The following is an 18,893-nucleotide window of genomic DNA, read 5'->3' as shown; positions in this document are numbered from 1 at the left end:
TTAATTTTTTTTAACTTTTTTTATTTTTGAGGCAGAGAGAGACAGAGCATGAGCTGGGGAGGGGCAGAGAGAGAGGGAGAATCTGAAGCAGGCTCCAGCTTCTGTTGTTGTCAACAACTCTGACAGCGCAGAGCCCCATGCGGGACAAGCACCCGTGGACCACCAAATCATGACCTGATTTTGACCCAAAGTCGGATGCTTAACTGACTGAGCCACCCAGGCACCTCTTAAGTTCTTAAAAAATACCCAAAAGGGGTGCCTGGGTGNACCCCCGCCCCCCCCCCCACATTGTCTCTCCCTCTCTCAGAAATAAATAAAACATTAAAAAAATACCCAAAAGCATAGAATATGCTTGGCTTATTATTTTGCCCTTCATTTGACATCACTCTGGAGTAGGAATTTGGTTTCAGCTGAACATCAATTCAAATGCTCTTTCTGCCATTCACAGTCTAAATTGTTTTATTAATTTATTATTTTTCAAATATAATTCATCAGGCAAGAGAAACATGTACTTGTTCATGCATTAAGAAAACATGTGCCAAACACATCAACAAATCCGTTTTATTAAATGTTATCAATTAATCCCTTTGTTGAAGAGAATGCATAACTATGTAATGTGACTAACTTTTAATTTTGATTTTTTTATACTAGATTAAACAGTAGAAAAATTATGGGCCACATGAAAAAGAATCTACAAAGCAAACAATAACCGACATAACCAGGGAAACTAGGCTCGAAAACAAGTATTCTTATAATAAGTGGTCCTGATGTCAGAGCTGCAAATCATGAGCATACTATCTTTATAAATTTTGCATTATTTTTTCTAGAAAAATTCTAAGGATTTAAATGGGAGTTTCCCAGTCTATCTGATTTCTTAATATAAAAATCAATTTCAGTGGTTTTCTATTCTATTTTTTTTAAAGCCTCATTGATCCACATGCAAATAGAGTAAAGGCCATCATTAAATACATCCCCAGGTATTACATATTCAGACTTCATAATCATGGATCAGCTGGTAGGAGATGATTACAAAGGCAACTTGAGATTGTCTGAAAGATCACCAAAGCAGACTTCCTTCCCAAAAGCAGAGGCCTCTTCTCCAGCAGACATGGGACAGCCATCTTTTACTGACTTTCCTTTAGTCCATTGTTCCGGATGATCTTGGCATACTCCTTGGCTGATGTGTAAGGGACTCGAGGTCTAGCAGGATCCTCAAAATCAACATGGAAGAGACCAAACCGGCTACTGTACCCTTGGTTCCACTCAAAGTTATCCAGAAGAGACCACGCACAATATAATTTAAGATTGACTTTATCAAGCTGGATAGCTGAGTTTTGTTTTAAGAGAGAAAAGAAAAGAAAAAAAGAAAATTATCATCTCTGGGAAAGTTTTTTGAAGACTTAGAAAATCATTGACAACCAGCATGATTATCTTTCTCCTGCAGAAGATCACAGAAAAAACTTCTAAGTGCTCTTTCCCAATTTTCTTGTTTAACCAAGTAAGGCCTCCATTAAAGAAGTTAAATTACATATAATTCTAATTATTTGGTTATTCATTCATTTTAATATGTGTTTTACTCATCCATTGATTTATTCAATAAATATCTTTTTAATATCTACTACTTTTCAGACACAAAGAAACACACACACACACACAGTTTCTCCCTAGTACCTAGAATTATATTCACTAAAGACACTGCTCAGCTTCTAAGGGCAATCTCCAGATGATCCACAAGGTCCACTAGTCAGTTGGAAGAGATGATAATAATAGGGCTGAAGAAGCCTTAGCCCTTCCTTGTGTCCCTATGATCACACTGAGACATGTCTTATAATTCTGGAAATAGGACCCTAAAATGAAAAGAGTCAATACACAGCCCTGGTTGCACATGTATTTTAGACTGAATAGGCACTAAAGTGTGATGGTATCTCCTCTGCCCAACATCTAAACTCACAGTGTTGTTTAAACTCTCTAAAAGCCAACATAATGGACCATCTCTGCCCCAAATACACATGTGCACATATGCAGTATTCTATATAATTTCACTTGTGGATATCTGAAAGCCTATCCTTGGACTCTATAGTAAGATTCCAAAGTGTGGAGAATTTTCTAGATAGTTTTACACTGATACCTATCCTGTTAGGGAATTTAACTCATTTTTTAGTATTTTAAGTATTTTGATAAATATTATTTTAGTATTAGTATTTTAACTTAATATCTTAAGTTTGGCAAAACTCTGGGATTGTATGAATTGCTGTACTGAACATTTCTTTTTAAACCGGAGCAAGTAAACTCTATTTATGGGATGCTCTAACATCTATTTCCCAATGCAGAAATTAAATAAAAAAGCAAGTTTCCTTTACAAGACAGACATATTCCTAAATAAGTTGGGTGAAAATGAATGTTCATATATATTCCACTTTTTAATGATATTAGAGACCACCGTCAACCATAATGACTCTCCCAGCATCAGCAAAGCAAGTTCCACTCTGTTTTTCTTGGGTGTAAATCTGTGTTTTGAAGGTCTTTTAGAAGCACTGTGCCCATAAACTACTACATGTCCTGGTCTTCTAATCACCCGGGATTTTTTTTTTTTTTTTGACTGTGGACACCCCATACGCAAAAGGCTCCTGAGAAGTTAACTGATGCATAACCTCTCTACCATTGTGCATAAGGCGTGCAAAGTGCTGTACTTAGAGAGTGCAGTAATTAAGCCAAGCTGGATTGACTCCTTTTAACAAAGTACGGTTGGAAAATGAAATACATAAGCTTCACGTGCATCAAGTTCTGCAGGAATTAAAACATTTATAGATACCCCTTCTTCCACTTGTCCACATTGCCATTTGTGTCCCTCCCCTCTCTGTCAACCACAACTGCAAAACACCAATGTTTTAAAACAGTTTTATAACCAATTTAAGTTCTGGATGGCATATGTCTAAGAATTAAAATTACCAAAACCAAATTCCAAGCCAGAAAACAACAATCTCCTGTGACTGCCTTAGAATTCAAATCAGAGACATGTAAGAATCTGCATTTTTTTTCCTCATTTGCAGAATGACTGCCCAACATGAAAGCCTACCAGCTACAAAGCTAGTTTCTGAAAACACGCACAGTCCCACTGAATGTGTACAAAGGTTTGATTCATGTGCTCAACCACAGGATAAAAACGATGCCCTGCCTGCTTGCAAGGGAACAAAAAGGAAATGTTGACAATTTCATTGTTACCTGCCAGGAGTTCAGCTGCAGGTACTACACAGCCCAGTGACGCTGGTGGGTGTCACTGCATTTTCACTGCAGGAACATTCAAATAGAGGATCATCTCGTTGGTTAGGGCTGAGGTCTAGCCTGCTGGAATCCTTCTCATTGCACTACCACAGGGAAAAGTTACAAAACCATCCTAGAGCCTGTATTTCTGTCCTCTTCCAGTCTCCTCGGAAATACAGAGAGACCATCATCACATTTCTCGTCAGTTGTGATTTATGAGGGCCCAAATCTTAGTAGGGAAAATCACTTCTGTGAGTTCACTTTCTTTCCTTAACCGGAGTTGCAGGCAAAGAAAACACGGACTGACAGGGACTCTGGATGGGTACAAAACACACGGGGTAAAAACAATAAACATACAGAGCCAGAGTTTGGTTTTGTACAAAAAGTCCAGTGAAAGTCAACTTTATGAAGTTGAACATAAAGATGCAAGGAGAAAAATATCTAAGACTTGCTAATATATTAAAGTCTTAGTCAGGCTGTTCTAATTTTAAGAACCATGTGCCAGTGTTGACACACACACACACACACACACACACACACACACACACACACACACAGCCCAGTTTTAGTGAAACTGGGAAAGCTGAGGGGATAGTCCTTCATCAGAACGCTCTAATTCTTTACAAGTTCAAGAGGTTCCCCCAAACCACCCTCAGTTTTAATAATTTGCTACAAGAACTCACAGAGCTCACTGAAACCGATTATACCCAGTTACAATTTATTATGGCAAAGGATACAAATTATCATCAAAGGAAGAGATGCACAGGTCAGAGACTGAGGGGTTCCAAACCTGAAGCATCCATCATGCCCTCCCCTAGGGGTCCTGATATGGGCATGCGACCATACACACAGAGCACTCACTGTCAGTCAGAGAAATTCACCAGAGCTTCAGTGTCCAGAGTTTTATTGTTGACTTCATTACACTGGCATGACTGATTAACTGGCTGTCCACGTGGATGAACTCAGTCTCCAAGCCAAGTGACACTGTGTAAGCCAAAGTCCCAACCTTCGATCACATGGTTGGTCTTTCTGATGTTACTAGCCCCCACCCTAAACAAAGACATTCTTTCAGGTGTGACACAGATTTATTTCCAAAAGCTGAAGGCAATGGTCAATCCACTACTTAGGCAAAACCAAATTCTTTACTACACACACTCATGCACACCTATTTTAGAAGCTCATTATTTTACAATCCTGAGCAGAATCCTCTCAAATTACTGGTTTATGAAATGCCATCATTATGCCTGTGTTTGTCACATTACAAAAGGCTACTATTTGGGCACTGAGCCTCAGTGGGATATATTTCCTAACTGTTTATTAACAGAGTTAGGCTTTGTTTTCAGGACTGCATAGGACTACATATGACATCTATGAGTGTGGTACAGTTGTTCATCTATCAAACAAACCACTAATCCACAGGCCCAAGCTGCTGTGGTAAGAACCAGTGGAAGGGTTCTGGACAGTGCAAAAGGCAGCACCTCACAGAAGAAAAATGACAGAGATAAAGCACCAGGACGGGGTGAGAAAGATAGAGCCACAGGAAAGAGTGAGAAGAAAAAATATAAGCCTCTAGATTTCTGTGTTCTGGTAATGGCAGACTACATTGTTTGAGCAAGCCTTCCTAATCAAAACAAGTGAGCATGCTGGGTAGAATTTTAAAAGCAAATCTTCAAAACAATGAAAAGCTGAAAATTTCACTGGGAATTACCTGGCCACAGTAGAACAAAGTAATCGAGATTGATGGGCATGGCAGCCACTTTCACCTCATGGAATTTTCTAACCTTAGGAAATCAGAACCCTTTCCTATTATCCAAGGTGAGGATAGGTGTCAAAGCTCAGAGCCACATGGAAGAAAACCTGAGACCCCACACATAGGAAACTAAGATTCCCAAAAGACAAAACACTAATCCCTCAGGGGAAGGGTGACCCAGAAGCTAACCAGTCACTGGAACGTCTCAAGTCACATGGTGGTTCTGAAAAACGTCAAGTCTGGGTATCGGACAGAAGTGCTCCCAGACTCGAAGTAACCTCAAGTGCCTGGAAGATTCACATTCAAATATTTTCTGAAGGGAGAGATCTATGTTCTAAACCTTCAATGATTATCACAAATACTTTAAAGTATAATCATCAGCACATAATCAAATAACCAGAAAGAAATAGGAAAATGATTAACAACTAGAAAATCACTAAAGTCAACAGACAACAGAAACAGACCCACGAAGAGCTCATTTATTAGAATTGTCAGGCAGACTATAAAATAACCATGTTCACTATGTTTATACTGTAGAGATAAACTTGAAATATCTTCAAGGTTTATAGGGACCTATAAAAAGTGATGTGGCAGATTTGGGAAAGGAAATAGTAACCCTGGGTTTGAATCCCAGATGCTGCAGTTACTAGAGGAAGGAGCCTCCGGTATCTCATGCGTATAATAGAGACACTAATATCTACTCCTGGGGCTGCTGTAAAGATTACACAGGACACCATGGACCCCAGTACAGCATATTGCCCATGTGGGTATCTGTTGTTTCCCACTCTAGCCACCCCTTAGGAGAATACAGAATCCAAAGTAAAAATGTACTTTGATGTGCCTTCTCCCCACCAATCCAGATATTTTGATGAAGTCAAAACTGGGTTTAAATGAGCATTTGCGACAATTTGTAAAAGGGAAAGAGGAGTCACAACAACAAACTTCAGACTAAGAAAGTGTAAGGCTGAAAGGAGAAGCACAGACAGATTGTATAAATCTGAGGACAGGGCTCTTTACATCAGTTGACAAACTCCTTTCTTTTCTCCAGGGTGACATCTCCAAGTCACTGCCTGACTTCCTGCCTCCCTGAGTCTTGAAAAGCAGTCCTATAAGAGACCCCTATAATGCTGACTTTCAGGTGTCTACGCTCTTGAACTTGTGAGTTGTTAGTTGAGCAAGTGCATCCTGGGATCTACTTTATGAGCAGTAAATATGATCAGAGGTATGGAAAAAACTAATAGCGTGGGTCTGAGTCAAAATCCTTATGTAATACATGGCTAAGTCAATGTCATAAGTCCAAAAGGCAAGATGCAAAACAAGCTCAGATTCAAAGTCATTGAAATAGAATGAGAACAGATCAAAGACAAAGGCAGTCTTGGGGAGTGTCTGCAAAAGGGTCATGGAGTATTTTCTATTTGTATTAACTTGTTGCTGAACATGTGATATATAGAAGAATCTGGCTGATGTAAAGTTATAGAGCCAAAGCAAACGTCAAAATGATTACTAATTCAGCAAGACATCATTTCTCAAAGTGTTGACTCTGACTCCTTGAACCAGCTGGAATCACCTAGGGCATAGCTTAAAAAAATTTTGTTAGCCTCACCCCAGGCCTACTAAAATCAGAATCTCTTGAGTTGTGTTATGAGCTTAATTATGTTCTCTTACCCCAAACCCTTATGTTGAAGCCCCAATCCCTGGTACCTTAGCATATGACCTTATTTGGACATAAAAGTCTTTAAAGAGGTGAGTAAGTTAAAATGAAGTTGTTAGGGTGTGCCTTGATCCAGTCTGACTGGTGCCATAAGAAGAAAGAAGTCTCCAGAGTTGTGTGCACACAGAAGAAAGACCAATGAGGACACACTGAGAAACTGGTTATCTGAAAGCCAAAAAGAGAAACCTGCAGAGAAATCAAACTTGCTGACCGCTCAACTGTACATCCCCAGCTTCCAGAACTATGAAAAAATAAATCATTGTTGTTTAAGCCATCCTGTCTTTGGCATTTGGTTATGGCAGCTCTTAGCAAATTAGGCTGAGATCTGAGAATTTCTGTTATTGATAAACAACCTGAGTGATTTTTATACTCAGTTGTCTTCGACTCCTAAGCCTGGGACAAGCTCTAAGAGTCCACCATAATGTTTAGAACACAGAGGTTTCCCTCCTGAGGCTATAAATGTGGGCAACTCCCTCGGCACCACTCCTCAGCACTCATAACTGGAGGAGCTCTTTGCCAGGAGACAAGGTAATGTGCAGGCTGGACCACATCACCTTTCAGAAACGGGGGACACAGAGAGACTAAGGTGGGAATCCTACAAGCTCAGGAGTGCCAGATGCCTGTCATATTCTGCTTAATGAAAGCCTTGCCTTACCCCAGTGGAAAGGCATCTTCTCCATTCACCTTCTCAATTCACCATGTGTAACGGGTTTGATGGCTCCCCGTTTAGATCTGTTCATCCAAAACCTGTGCATGTGACCTTATTTGAAAAAAGGGTCCGTGCAAATGCGTATAAGGATCTCAAGATGAGATCATCCTAGATAATGCTGAGTCCTAAATCCAATGACCAATGTCCTCAGAAGAGAAGAGAAGGGGGAGAAGACATACAGGGAAGAAGGCAATGTGAGGTCAGAATCAGAGATTAGAGTGATATGCCTGCAAGCCAAGGGATGCCAAGGCAGAAGCCTGAAGCTGGTAGACACACGTGGCCTAGGTTGTCTCTCATACCCTCCAGAAGGAATCGATCCTCCAGGCACCTTAATTTCAGATTTCTGGCCTCCAAAACTGTGAGAGAATAAATTTCTGTGGTCTGAAGCCACCAAGTTTGTAGTAATTTGTTACAGCGGCCACAGATCATGCACCATACTCGTAATTATAGAGTCACTGCCAACTGGGCTCCAAGTCCCAAACCACCCACCTGATTTTGCAGAGGGCTAGTGAGAATCTTTTATCAAGGCCTGTCAAAGAGGGAGAGAAAGAGAAATCCTTCCTGGGACATAGTTTGAAGCATATTTTATGGCAATTGCCCCACATGCGCTAACCTTGCAAATGTGTTTATTTGGGCTTGTTTGAATTGCACAGAGCATTGCAATGGGAAGACAGCTTCCACTGGCTAACAGTGCCTGTAACGGAACTGACACACCGACTGTCTTTCCCTTTCTTTGGGGGAAAAAAAACCACAATAAAACAGAACAACATCAGGAAGATCTATACATAGAAAATGCACAGTAAGCCCCCTGCCCCACCTCCAGGAGAATATCAGTGGCTGGACAGCATCTGTGAAAATGCCCAAATAATCCCAACACGGGAGGCCCCACCTGCACATGGTAACTCCGAGTAGCAAAAACCTATGACTCTCAGAAAACAGAGTCTGAAAATCAAAGGCTAAGTTTTAATATTTTATAGGAAAATGCCAATTAACCAAAAATAAGCTGTAAAGATTTCATAATTTCCTGTATTGTTCCTATTACATTAGATTTGGGAGGGGAAGAAAACCCTGCAAACAGTAAGCAGGTGAAAGGTGTAAGAATTATATATATATTTTAAATATTTTTATTTATTTCTAGGAGAGAGAGAGAGACAGCGTGAGCAGGGGAGGGTCAGAGAGAGAGGGAGATACAGACTCTGAAGTAGGCTTCAGGCTCTGAGCCGGCAGTCAGCACAGAGCCCGACGTGGGGCTCGAACCCACAAACCGCGAGATCATGACCTAAGCGAAAGTCGGACGCTTAACCGACCAAGCCACCCAGGTGCCCCAAGAATTATATTTTTATTTAATTATAAAAAATTATCGGAGGACAGGTATACATTCAGTATCACCTCCTGTAATTTATCCATCATTATTACTTTCACAGTTACCTCTGCTGCAATAGAAAGTCTTATGAAAACCAAAGTTCTGAGCAAGTGAAACTCTCCTCTCCCAGAAAACCCTCCTTCCTTCCTCCCTTCCTTGTTCTTCCCTCTTCCTTCCTTCCCTTTTTCTTTCCTTCTGAGGACTTACTTCTCCCTCTGCAAAATGGGGACAACAATATCTTTTTCATAGAATTGTGGCATTAAATAAATTAACACATATGAAGCTCTATGAAAATGCCAAGTATACAGGAAACACTTAACATGTGGTACTGTTGTTGTTGTTGTTGTTGTTATTTCTTTCAGAGTCTGGAAGGGCAATGAATGAAACCTGTTTTCTCTCTTCCTCCCATCTGGCTTCAATAGCTTTCAGAGGGTGTAGAGTCAGCAAAAAATACTCAGTGCTGAGAATCAGAGAAATCAGGGCATCAAGGGAAAGAGCAGCATCTGGGCTAGAGTTTGTGCTCTGTGGGAAAGGGTCAGTTGTGGGTCATGAAAAATAAATCACTAAAGACAGGGACCTTGGGGTGAGGCTGCCAGGAAGACTGCGTGTTGCTAAAGCCGGCCTGCTTGGGTGAACTGGGAGGGAAGGACCACATGACTCAAGGTTTCTGGGATCCTACGACAACATCCACCTTACACTTATTAAATACATATATATCATGCTAGGAATTGGGAATATAATGGAGAGCTAAATAAACAACTCTTTTTGTAGAGCTTAACAGCACATGTGGAAGCCATATCTTAATCCAATTACCACCCTGTGAGCCTTTAATTACACTCTGTGTAGAGTATTATGGAAGGAAAGACATGGGAACTGTGAGAAAGAACATATCAGCTCACATTTATTGAGCGTTTAGGTACTGATTCGAGCATTTCGTGTATGCATGAACTCATTTCCTCTTTACAGTAATAATAGGAGTTAGATATTATCATTGTCCCCATTTTCCAGATAAGGGAACTGATGTACTGAGACGTGAGGTAACATTTACAAAATTCATATAGAAAGTAAGTGGGAGGGTGGGGTTGGCACCCAAGCAAGATAACAGAGGCTGCATGCTATGTCCTGATGCATGATCTAGTGGAAGATCTAGCTTAGTCAGCAAGGATGACAGAACAGGGTGAATGGAGCAATTTCCTGGAGTAAACTAGAGCTGAGAGCTCAGCATTCATTGGAATTATCTACTGACATCAGCTGGGGTTCTCTCTTAATTGTTAGTAACAGAAACTGACCTTGATGGATGAAGTGTAAAAGGGTCAAGTTGGAGAAGTAGGGTCTAATGAAGCTCCCAGGGCCAGGGCCCAAAAGCACAACACAGAACTGGTGGATGGAAGAAACTTCCTTAACCACTAGTGACCCAATGGGCATTAAGTCCTGCAGTGCATATTGCTACCAAGATCCAACTTTCCTGCAAGCATGGAAGCCACTACTTCTGCACCAGAAGCTAGACCTTATAACCACTGTCATTCTCAGAAGCTAGATGCCTCTGCTGCTATCCTCCCCAGCACAAAAGGTTCTGCCTTCCGCAAGCTGTCTGCTTTCAGATCAAATTCTCGCATGAGTAAGTCTAACTTGGTGGGACTAGGTCACATGTGTGAGCCCCGGCTCCCACAAAATCTGAGGAAGGTCATTCTTTACTTTGGTTAGATGAAACTCTTAAATCTGGGCATTCCTCAAATGTAGCAAGAGTGTTCAACAAGTGCTAGGCTCCCCAAAAATGTGACAGATGCCCACCTCACTAGATGAACAAGGACAAGCTTAATCCAAGAAAAATGAACCACCTATGTGAAAGATCAGATATGGGAAAGTTCACAGCACATTTAAGTAACTCCAAGAAGGGGGGCGCCTGGGTGGCTCAGTTGGTTAAGCTTCTGACTTCGGCTATGGTCATGATCTCACAGTTCGTGAGTTCAAGCCCCATGTCAGGCTCTGTGCTGACAGGTAGCTCAGAGCCTGGAGCCTGCTTCAGATTCTGTGTCTACCTCTCTCTGTAACACTCCCCTGCTCATGCTTTCTCTCTCTCAGAAATAAAATTTTAAAAATTTAAAAAAATTTTTTAAAAAGGAACTCCAAGAAGGTAATTCAATGGATCAAAAAGACTTACCAAGAATTCATAGAAACAGAGGGTAGAATGGTGGTTACCAAGGGCTGGGGCAGAGGGAGAAGAGGAGAGGTTGTTCAAAGGGTACAAACTTTTAGTTATAAGATGAATAATTTTTGAGGATATGTATGGTGTTTATAGTTAACAGTTAGATAATTATACTGTATTATGGACTTGAAAGTTGCTAAGGGAGTAGATTTTAAATGGTCTCACCACACACACACAAAAATAGAAATGGTTAGAAGTAATGGAGGATGTTAGCTAACGCTATAGTGGTAATCATTTTACAATATATAAGTGTGTCAAATCAACACACTGTATACCTTAAACTCACACAATGTTATTATTTAATTATATCTCAAAAAAGCTGAAGGAGAAAAGGAAAAAGAATTGTAGGGAGAGAGCCATACGGCAGGGGACATGCAGGTCCTTATAAAGATTTTAAGGATTTTGATCTTTATCCCAACCACATTAAAAGTCACTGAGGGAGTTTAAGCAAGGGAGTGACTTTAGCTAATTTGCATTTTTAGAAGATTATCATGACCTCTGTGGAGAATAAATTTGAGTGCAGCAAGAATGGAATCCAAGAGTCTTTAGGCGTGATTGTAATAAATCATGAGGGAGACGATGGGAGCTTGGTCTGGGGTGGTGTAAGTGAAAAGAAGAGAAAATCAGATGGATTAAATAGATATTCAGATAAAATCAACTGGATTGAACAATTCACTGGAGATCAGTGGTGAAGGAGATAAGGTAGCAAAGATAACACAATTTAATGGATAACACTGAAGTTAGGGAATCCTGAGAATAGACAAGTTTTGTAGGAAAGGCAGAGAAGATAATGAATCAAGCTTTGGTTATAATGGCTTGAGGCTTCTCTTTTTGATCTCCAAATGAAGAGTTGAAAAAGCTCAGCATAGAGTTGGAGATGGAAATGTAAATTGTGGAGTCATCATGTAGAGACCATAATTGAAACTATGGCTGTTGAACACAACTTAAATAACAATAAAATAAGACATTGGTGCAAGCCTTATTTTATTCCAACACTTAAAAATAAGATGAAGGAAAATTGAGGAGGAGGGCCATAAAGATTCCATGTTCTTGACCTGATACAGCCATAGATGACACTTGCTGCTAATATAATTTGACCAAAGTTACACAGCTAAAATGGGAGAATTTGGAAATGAACACAAGGCTATCTTGATTCCAAAGCCCACAATCCTTCCATCATAATAATATGGAAAGATTGTAAATCCAAGACTGTGGGTGATATGCAAGGGTCAAAGCTACTATGGGAAGCACATAGCCAGACCATGTGAAGAGTATCAAGTGGGTGGAGGTGGAATCACCTGCAACATCTATACCCTAAGAGCATAAATCTAGTACTTACAGTGTAGGCAAATTTCTCAAGGCTTCTCCACCCCTTTCATAATTCCCTTATAGCACTCCAGGAAAAATTCAGGAACAAAACCAAAAACCTGTCCCCAGTGAGAAGGAAGAGCACTCAATTTAGAGGACAGTAATTGATCCATATTTTTCTGGGATGATAGTTTTAAAAGGATCAGGTTATGAAGTTTGTGACCTACATAGGCAGTGGTCTCTCTTTCATGCACCCTCTCTCTCTCTTTTTTAACGTTTATTTTTGAGAGAGGGACAAAGCATGAGTGGGGGAGGAGCAGAGAGAAGAAAGACACAGAATCTGAAGCAGGCTCCAGGCTTTGAGCTGTCAGCACAGAGCCTGACATGGGGCTTGAACCCATGAACTGTGAGATCATGACCTGAACCAAAGTTGACACTTAACTGACTAAGCCACCCAGGTGCCCCAGGCACTCTTGAAGTCAGAGTGGTAAGAGGGCATGGATTCTTTCCCCATAGAGCACATTTTGCCAAGATGCATACTTTATCCAAAGTCTCTCTTTTTCCTATTTGACAATAGGCTCAGAGCTTCTTGACTTGCTCAGACCCAGGACAGAAGCAGGGTTAGGAGGGGGAGTGGGAGGGGTGGAAGGAAAATGCACCCTCTCCTGCTAACTCTGGGCTTTAGAAGAACTCTAACTTAACTCTGGGCAAACAACTATGCCATGTGGTTCAGCCTAGCTCCCTAACCTTCTGAAGAGAATTGGGTACCATGACCCAATTTAGGTCAAATAGCATATGATGACTCCTAAATTTATACCTCCATCTCTGGCATCTCCCGTACCCTCAAAATCTCTATATAATTGAACAACTGACCTCTCCCCTCTCAGCCAAAATGACATTTAAAATTAGCATGTATATTTGTATACTAATGTTGAAGGCAGTGTTATTCACAAGAGCCAAAAGACGGAAACAACCCAAATGTCCATCACTGGATGAATGGATAAATAAAATGTAGTATATACATACAATGGAATATTACCTGGTATTTATAAAAAAAGAATAAAGTTTTGATACATTTTACAATAGGATGAACCTTGAAGACATTTTGCTTAGTGAAGTAAGTCAAACTAAGAAGTCAGATATTGTATGATTCCACTTGTATGAGGTACCTAGAATGTCAAATTCAGAGTCAAAGTAGGACAGTGGTTACCAGAAATGGAGGGGAGGAGGCAATGAGGAGTTACTGTTTAATGGGTACAACTTTGGTTCAGGGAAGATAAAAAAGTTCTAGAGAATGGAGGTGAGTACATGAAGGTACTCAATGCCACTACCTGTAAGCCGAAAATGGTTAAAATGGTAAATTTTGGTTTTATGTGTTTTGATTTTCAAATTCTAAAAATTACTTTTATTCTTTCAATTTTTAAATAAATAAAATTTAACACATATAACATAGAACTCTTGATTTTTAAGCCATTCCTCAAAGCTGTCCCCTCTGCCAGCTTTTCTAATCCTAGCAAATGGCACCATCTATCTAATTCTTCACACCAAATACCTAGGCGTTATGCTAGGTGCTTTGCCATATTCTCTGCCATTGCCAATCTAACTGGCTCTGCTTCCATCCATCTCTCTATCTCCCAAAACGGCCACAGTAGCTTCCTCACTCGTCAACTGCCACAACCCTTGCATATAATGTAGCCAGAAAGTGTAAATCTCTGAAAAACAAAACACAACAAAACAATTTAGCTTATGTCCCTCCCTGTCAAACTCATCCACTCAATGGTTTCCTATCTTAGTGCAAAATCTGAAATCCTTTTATGACCTTTGAGGCTCTGTATGATCTAGCCTCTCTGCCTGGCTCTCCTCTGCCTTCTCCATGCTCTCTTCCACCTCCATTCTTCAGACATACTGGGCTTCTTTCTCTTCTTGAAATGTGCTGAGCTCTTTTCCACTTTATGACCTTTGCCCTGACTTTCTTCTACCAGGATCACTCCTCTAGGTCCCCACTTTATGGCTCTTTATTGCCAACAAATTTTAATTTAAATTCATCTCCATAAGCTATCTTTTCTGATGGCCCAATTTAAAGTTTTATTCCTAACCACCCCATTCTCTCTCATATTATCCTGTACTATTTATTTTCTCTGTGGCCCTTATCATTAAGTAAAAATGTCCTATTCATGTATTTACTTATTTTTATTGTCTATTTTCCCTGGAAGGCTGAAAATCCCAAGAGAAACAAGGACATCTGTGTACTGTCTTCAGTATTCCCAATCCTGAGAACAGAACTTAGCACATAGTGGATGTTAAATAAACACTTGTTGAAGGAATGAAGAAGAGATGGAGGGAAGGAGTTATGGAAGGAAGTGATGAAAGAAGGAAGGAAGAGAAGGAAGAAGGAAGGAAGAGAGGAAGGAAGGATGGAAAAAAGGAAGGAAGGGGATAAAAAGGAATCCTCTTAATATGCTCTTAATAAGACTCTGGTCTCACTATTACCATATGGATATTAGAATCATAGTATCTTCAGGCTTAATAACCAAGACTTCAATGGGTATTGATTCCAAATCCACACCCAACACCTGAAACTCTGTTACGACACTGCTGGCTATCCTTATTCCATGGGAACCAACCTCTGCTTCCAGTCCCAACTTGGCGATTCCAAGTCTCCACCCATTCAGACCTGAGATTCCTCAACACTTTCCATTGGCTTCTTACTCTCTGACATTCCCCAAAAGCTTGTCCACTGTCTCAGCTGCTGCCACCACACTTTACCTCTGATTCCCAATATTTCTCAAAGAACACTTTATTTGGCCCTTAGTTGCATGTCTGGGATAGTGCACCTCTCTGGAGTGCTTACCCTTCTTGAGAACTCTGGGAGATCCTCTTGAGCAATGTCTTCTGGACACAGTGTAAGTTGAATGGTGGCTCTTGGTTCCAGAAATCTCCTAGGGTACCAGAGTAGAGCCCCAAGAGAAAATATCCCCCATCATACAACCTTATCCTTAGGCCTGAGGTACACACTTGGGAATAGCTATCATTTTTTCAGTCCATAAGAATATCGATCTACTTGTATATAGAAATAGCCCATCTCTAATAACCACGGCCATGTAAGAATAGCCCTTTAAGGAAGTAGCTGGTGCCCCAGATAGAAATACCAGAGTCCATGGGGTGCCTGGGTGGCTTAGTCAGTTAAGCGTCCGACTTTCGCTTAGGTCATGATCTTGCGGTTCGTGGGTTCGAGCCCCGCGTCGGGCTCTGTGCTGACTGCCAGCTCAGAGCCTGGAGCCTATTTCAGAGTCTGTGTCTCCCTCTCTCTCTGACCCTCCCCTGCTCACGCCGTCTCTCTCTCTCTCTCTCCTAGAAATAAATAAAAATAAAAAATAAAAAAATATTTAAAAAAAAAGAAAGAAATATCAGAGTCCTGTCTTCCTATAAGGTAAAAGGGTAAGTTCTAGGTTCTATGGCTCAATAAGTGCGAAAATAAGCACTATGGGTGAATAAAAGTTGTAAAACTGCATGTGAGGACAAAACAAATGTGCAGTTTTGCTCTAACACTGATTTAGGGCTTTAGAACTGTGATCTGTCAAATCAAATCCTGAGCATATAGATTAATACTTCTTTCTTAGCTTCTTTCTTTCATTCTTCCAATATGTCCACAAAATACTTTATTAAGCACCTACTATATGCAAGCTATTGTTTTAGGCAGAGTGATTCTCATAGAGGAAGAGAAAATCTGATGGAGAGTTAGCCTCAAGGTCAAGCAGTCAAGTGGGAGAGAATAGCTCCCACATAGTTGGTCTGATTTGTGCATTCACTAAACCCCCTTAACTTCCCTTTTGTAACATGAATAAGACATGGAATTAACTATTTGTTCATTTTCTATCTTCTACTCCCTGGGTCTAAGCTCCCATGAGCTTAGACATTAAGAACATAGATCTTATCCTAGTGAAGGATAGGTGTTTAATAAATATTGCTTAAATGAATGAAGAACTACAAATTGACATAGAATATTAAATATAATGTTACCAATATCAGAATAGATAAAAGGTAGTTCTCAAGAAGGCAAGATTATTTTCTGGACCATGATAACGAAAATCAACTCCAAATTCATCTTGTCCAAATAAAGAGAAAGAAATAACTTCTTCCAATTTGATCAACTCACTGCTCATTTTGTATCCTGGAATATTTTTCTGTGATCACAAGCACCATGCCTCTTGTCAGTTACTGGAATTTCAATACATATATAATAAATGTTGAATAAATTATATTAAACGCCCTTTAAAAAAAGCCATTTTCAGTGGAGTCAATGCCACCTTTTGCTAATTAGAAAGGGAGAGGAATTATCCTCACCACAATAACACCACAAAAACACTTCTGGTGCTTGCGTACAATGCCATGGTAATGGCCTACAGTTAAGAGATACAGGAAAGTGAATAGTAGGGAGTTGAGAAGAAAGAACACTGGCATCTCTTTAAAATGCTACTGTGTAAGTTTTCATATTGCTGGCACCAAGTTCAAGCCCAGGTGGGTATACCTCACCCAGACTGTCTGTCCTGGTCTATTGTACAAGTCTCGCTAGTCTGCTTTAAGGACAATGAAGGACACTGCTTGGTGATGTGGCCACAAGCTGTTCAGGGAAGAGACTTTGCTCAGCACATTTTAGCTACTGAGCAAGGCTGGGCTCATTTCAGAGAGCCACATAAAATAAATAATCATGCAAAAGCAGATTCGTTCTGATAGGGCTCTGACAGCTGCTCTGAGAGGTGGATCCTTGCAAGCCCATCTTTCAACAATGAACTGACCCAAAGATCCAGGAAAGCTCCAGACAGGACCATATGGCCTAGAATAAAAACATATTTCAAACTCTGTTTATTATGCATATCTTTCAAAGGTTCACTACTCAGTGATGAAACATTGCACCTGCAAAGCTTTAATAAGCTTCCCAAGCAAATACAATTATAAAATCACAGGCACCTGAAGAATTTGTCTTCTCTTACACTTAGCTATGCACTGCCCACCAACGACTGGTCTCATTCTTTTTAATTATATAGGTTTGCGGTATTTTGTAAGCTGCGATCAATACTTATTCAGAAAATAAAACCCCTTATAGACCTCAGCATAAGGCCATGAAATATCTCTCCTCCTAAATTTTAGGGACTCCAACATTATTGCATATAGAACCTTCCAGTCTGCCTGAAAGGAAAAACAGCAGTTCAATCATGCAGCCCTGCAAAGACAGGAGAGCACTTGACATGAATTTAGGTGGGCTTCATTCATCAGCAATGGAGGGAGGAGAAGGGGTATGAACAGTTTCCTGTCACTAAGGTGCTCTATGACTCCACATCCAGTCCAAATATTTGAGAAGCACAATCTGTTCGTTATTCACTCAACAAATAGTCATTGAGTAGCAATTATGTGCCAGGCTAGGTGTGGTGATTCAGAGATAAACAGCACACAGTTTCTGCCTTCAGGAGGTGATGGTCTCCATTGGGAAGAATCAAGAACTGATTTGGAAATACAAAACCACACTACAGGGACAAAAATGGGGAGACTTAACTCTCCTGGGAAGTTCAGGTACATCTTTCCAGGAACTAGGCATTTGAATCAAAACTTGAAAGGTAATAATTTACTAGCTAGTTAAGTAAGAGAAGATATTAGCCATATCAGTGTTGGAACCCTGCCCATGTGAATTTTAATGGCCTGTCCCAAGGCCACAAACAGCGTGATACAGTTTGAGGCCATGAGTTCTATTTCCATCCTTGCCTTTAATCAGCTTATGGGTTAACAAGGCATGTGTCTCTGACACTGTTCATGTGATCCAGTGATGGGTTTAAAATAGATGACCGTTATAGGTCTACTGGCATTAGAATCCTTCTAGAGTTCTCTCCAAACTAAGAGACTGCATGAAATGTAGACCTCTTTTATTTCTCTACCCCAAAACAGTGTACAGTGGTATATTTTGGGATTTAGAAGTGAATTTTACATAAATTGGCTTAGCCTCATCATTATGCAACGTGATGGAGTGGCTGAGTCTTACTGCTAAGATCCTGTCTTATTCCCGTTGAATCCACAGTCTTGCATCATATCACTAAAGGATTATATCATACTCGGCCTTCAAAATGAAGAATGTAGGACCAATAATGGTAGATGAAATAAAGACTTTGACTATGAGATTACATGTAGATTTAGAGACATGAAAAAGTAACTGTTTCTTCCTAAAGGTACCAATGATGTTATTAGTAATATGCAGGAAGATGAGCTTTTGTTTGTTTGTTTGTTTTACCACAGGTTGTTATTTGACAAGTGTACTGAAGGCATTAAAAAAAGGAAGGAATGGAGAGAGGGAGGGAGGAAGAAAAAAAGAGAGAGGAAGTAGAGAGGGAGAGAGGAGGTGGAAGAAAAGGAAAGGAAAAGGAAGGGAGGGAAGAAGCAGAGAAACATGTACTTTCTACAATCAACAGTGTCCCCAAACTGTTTTTATCTCCAGACTCTCAACAATGATTCACAATATGTAGCCAGGGCATTATCTTTCAAGCCTTTTTAGACTCAAGGAGAACAGCAGAGGATTACCAGAGATGGCACCTGATACTG

General features: G+C 40.3%; 1 protein-coding gene across 1 annotated transcript in view; it reads right to left on the bottom strand.

Annotated features, from left to right (window-relative positions):
* Window positions 1-547: 547 nt before the first annotated feature.
* The window catches only part of LOC144220294 (cytosolic beta-glucosidase), a 147,372-nt gene continuing 129,026 nt past the window's right edge, over window positions 548-18,893 (bottom strand). The window contains exon 5 of the mRNA XM_077750468.1: window positions 548-1,327. Within this exon, the coding sequence (XP_077606594.1) occupies window positions 1,125-1,327 (203 nt within the window). The 3' untranslated portion in view covers window positions 548-1,124. The remainder of the gene's footprint in view (window positions 1,328-18,893) is intronic.

Source organism: Crocuta crocuta, unplaced genomic scaffold, assembly GCF_008692635.1.
Source record: "Crocuta crocuta isolate KB4526 unplaced genomic scaffold, BGI_CrCroc_1.0 scaffold179, whole genome shotgun sequence".
NCBI classification, from domain to species: domain Eukaryota; kingdom Metazoa; phylum Chordata; class Mammalia; order Carnivora; family Hyaenidae; genus Crocuta; species Crocuta crocuta.
The sequence above is the reverse complement of the archived record's forward strand: the minus strand, read 5'-3'. Positions and strand labels throughout refer to the sequence as shown.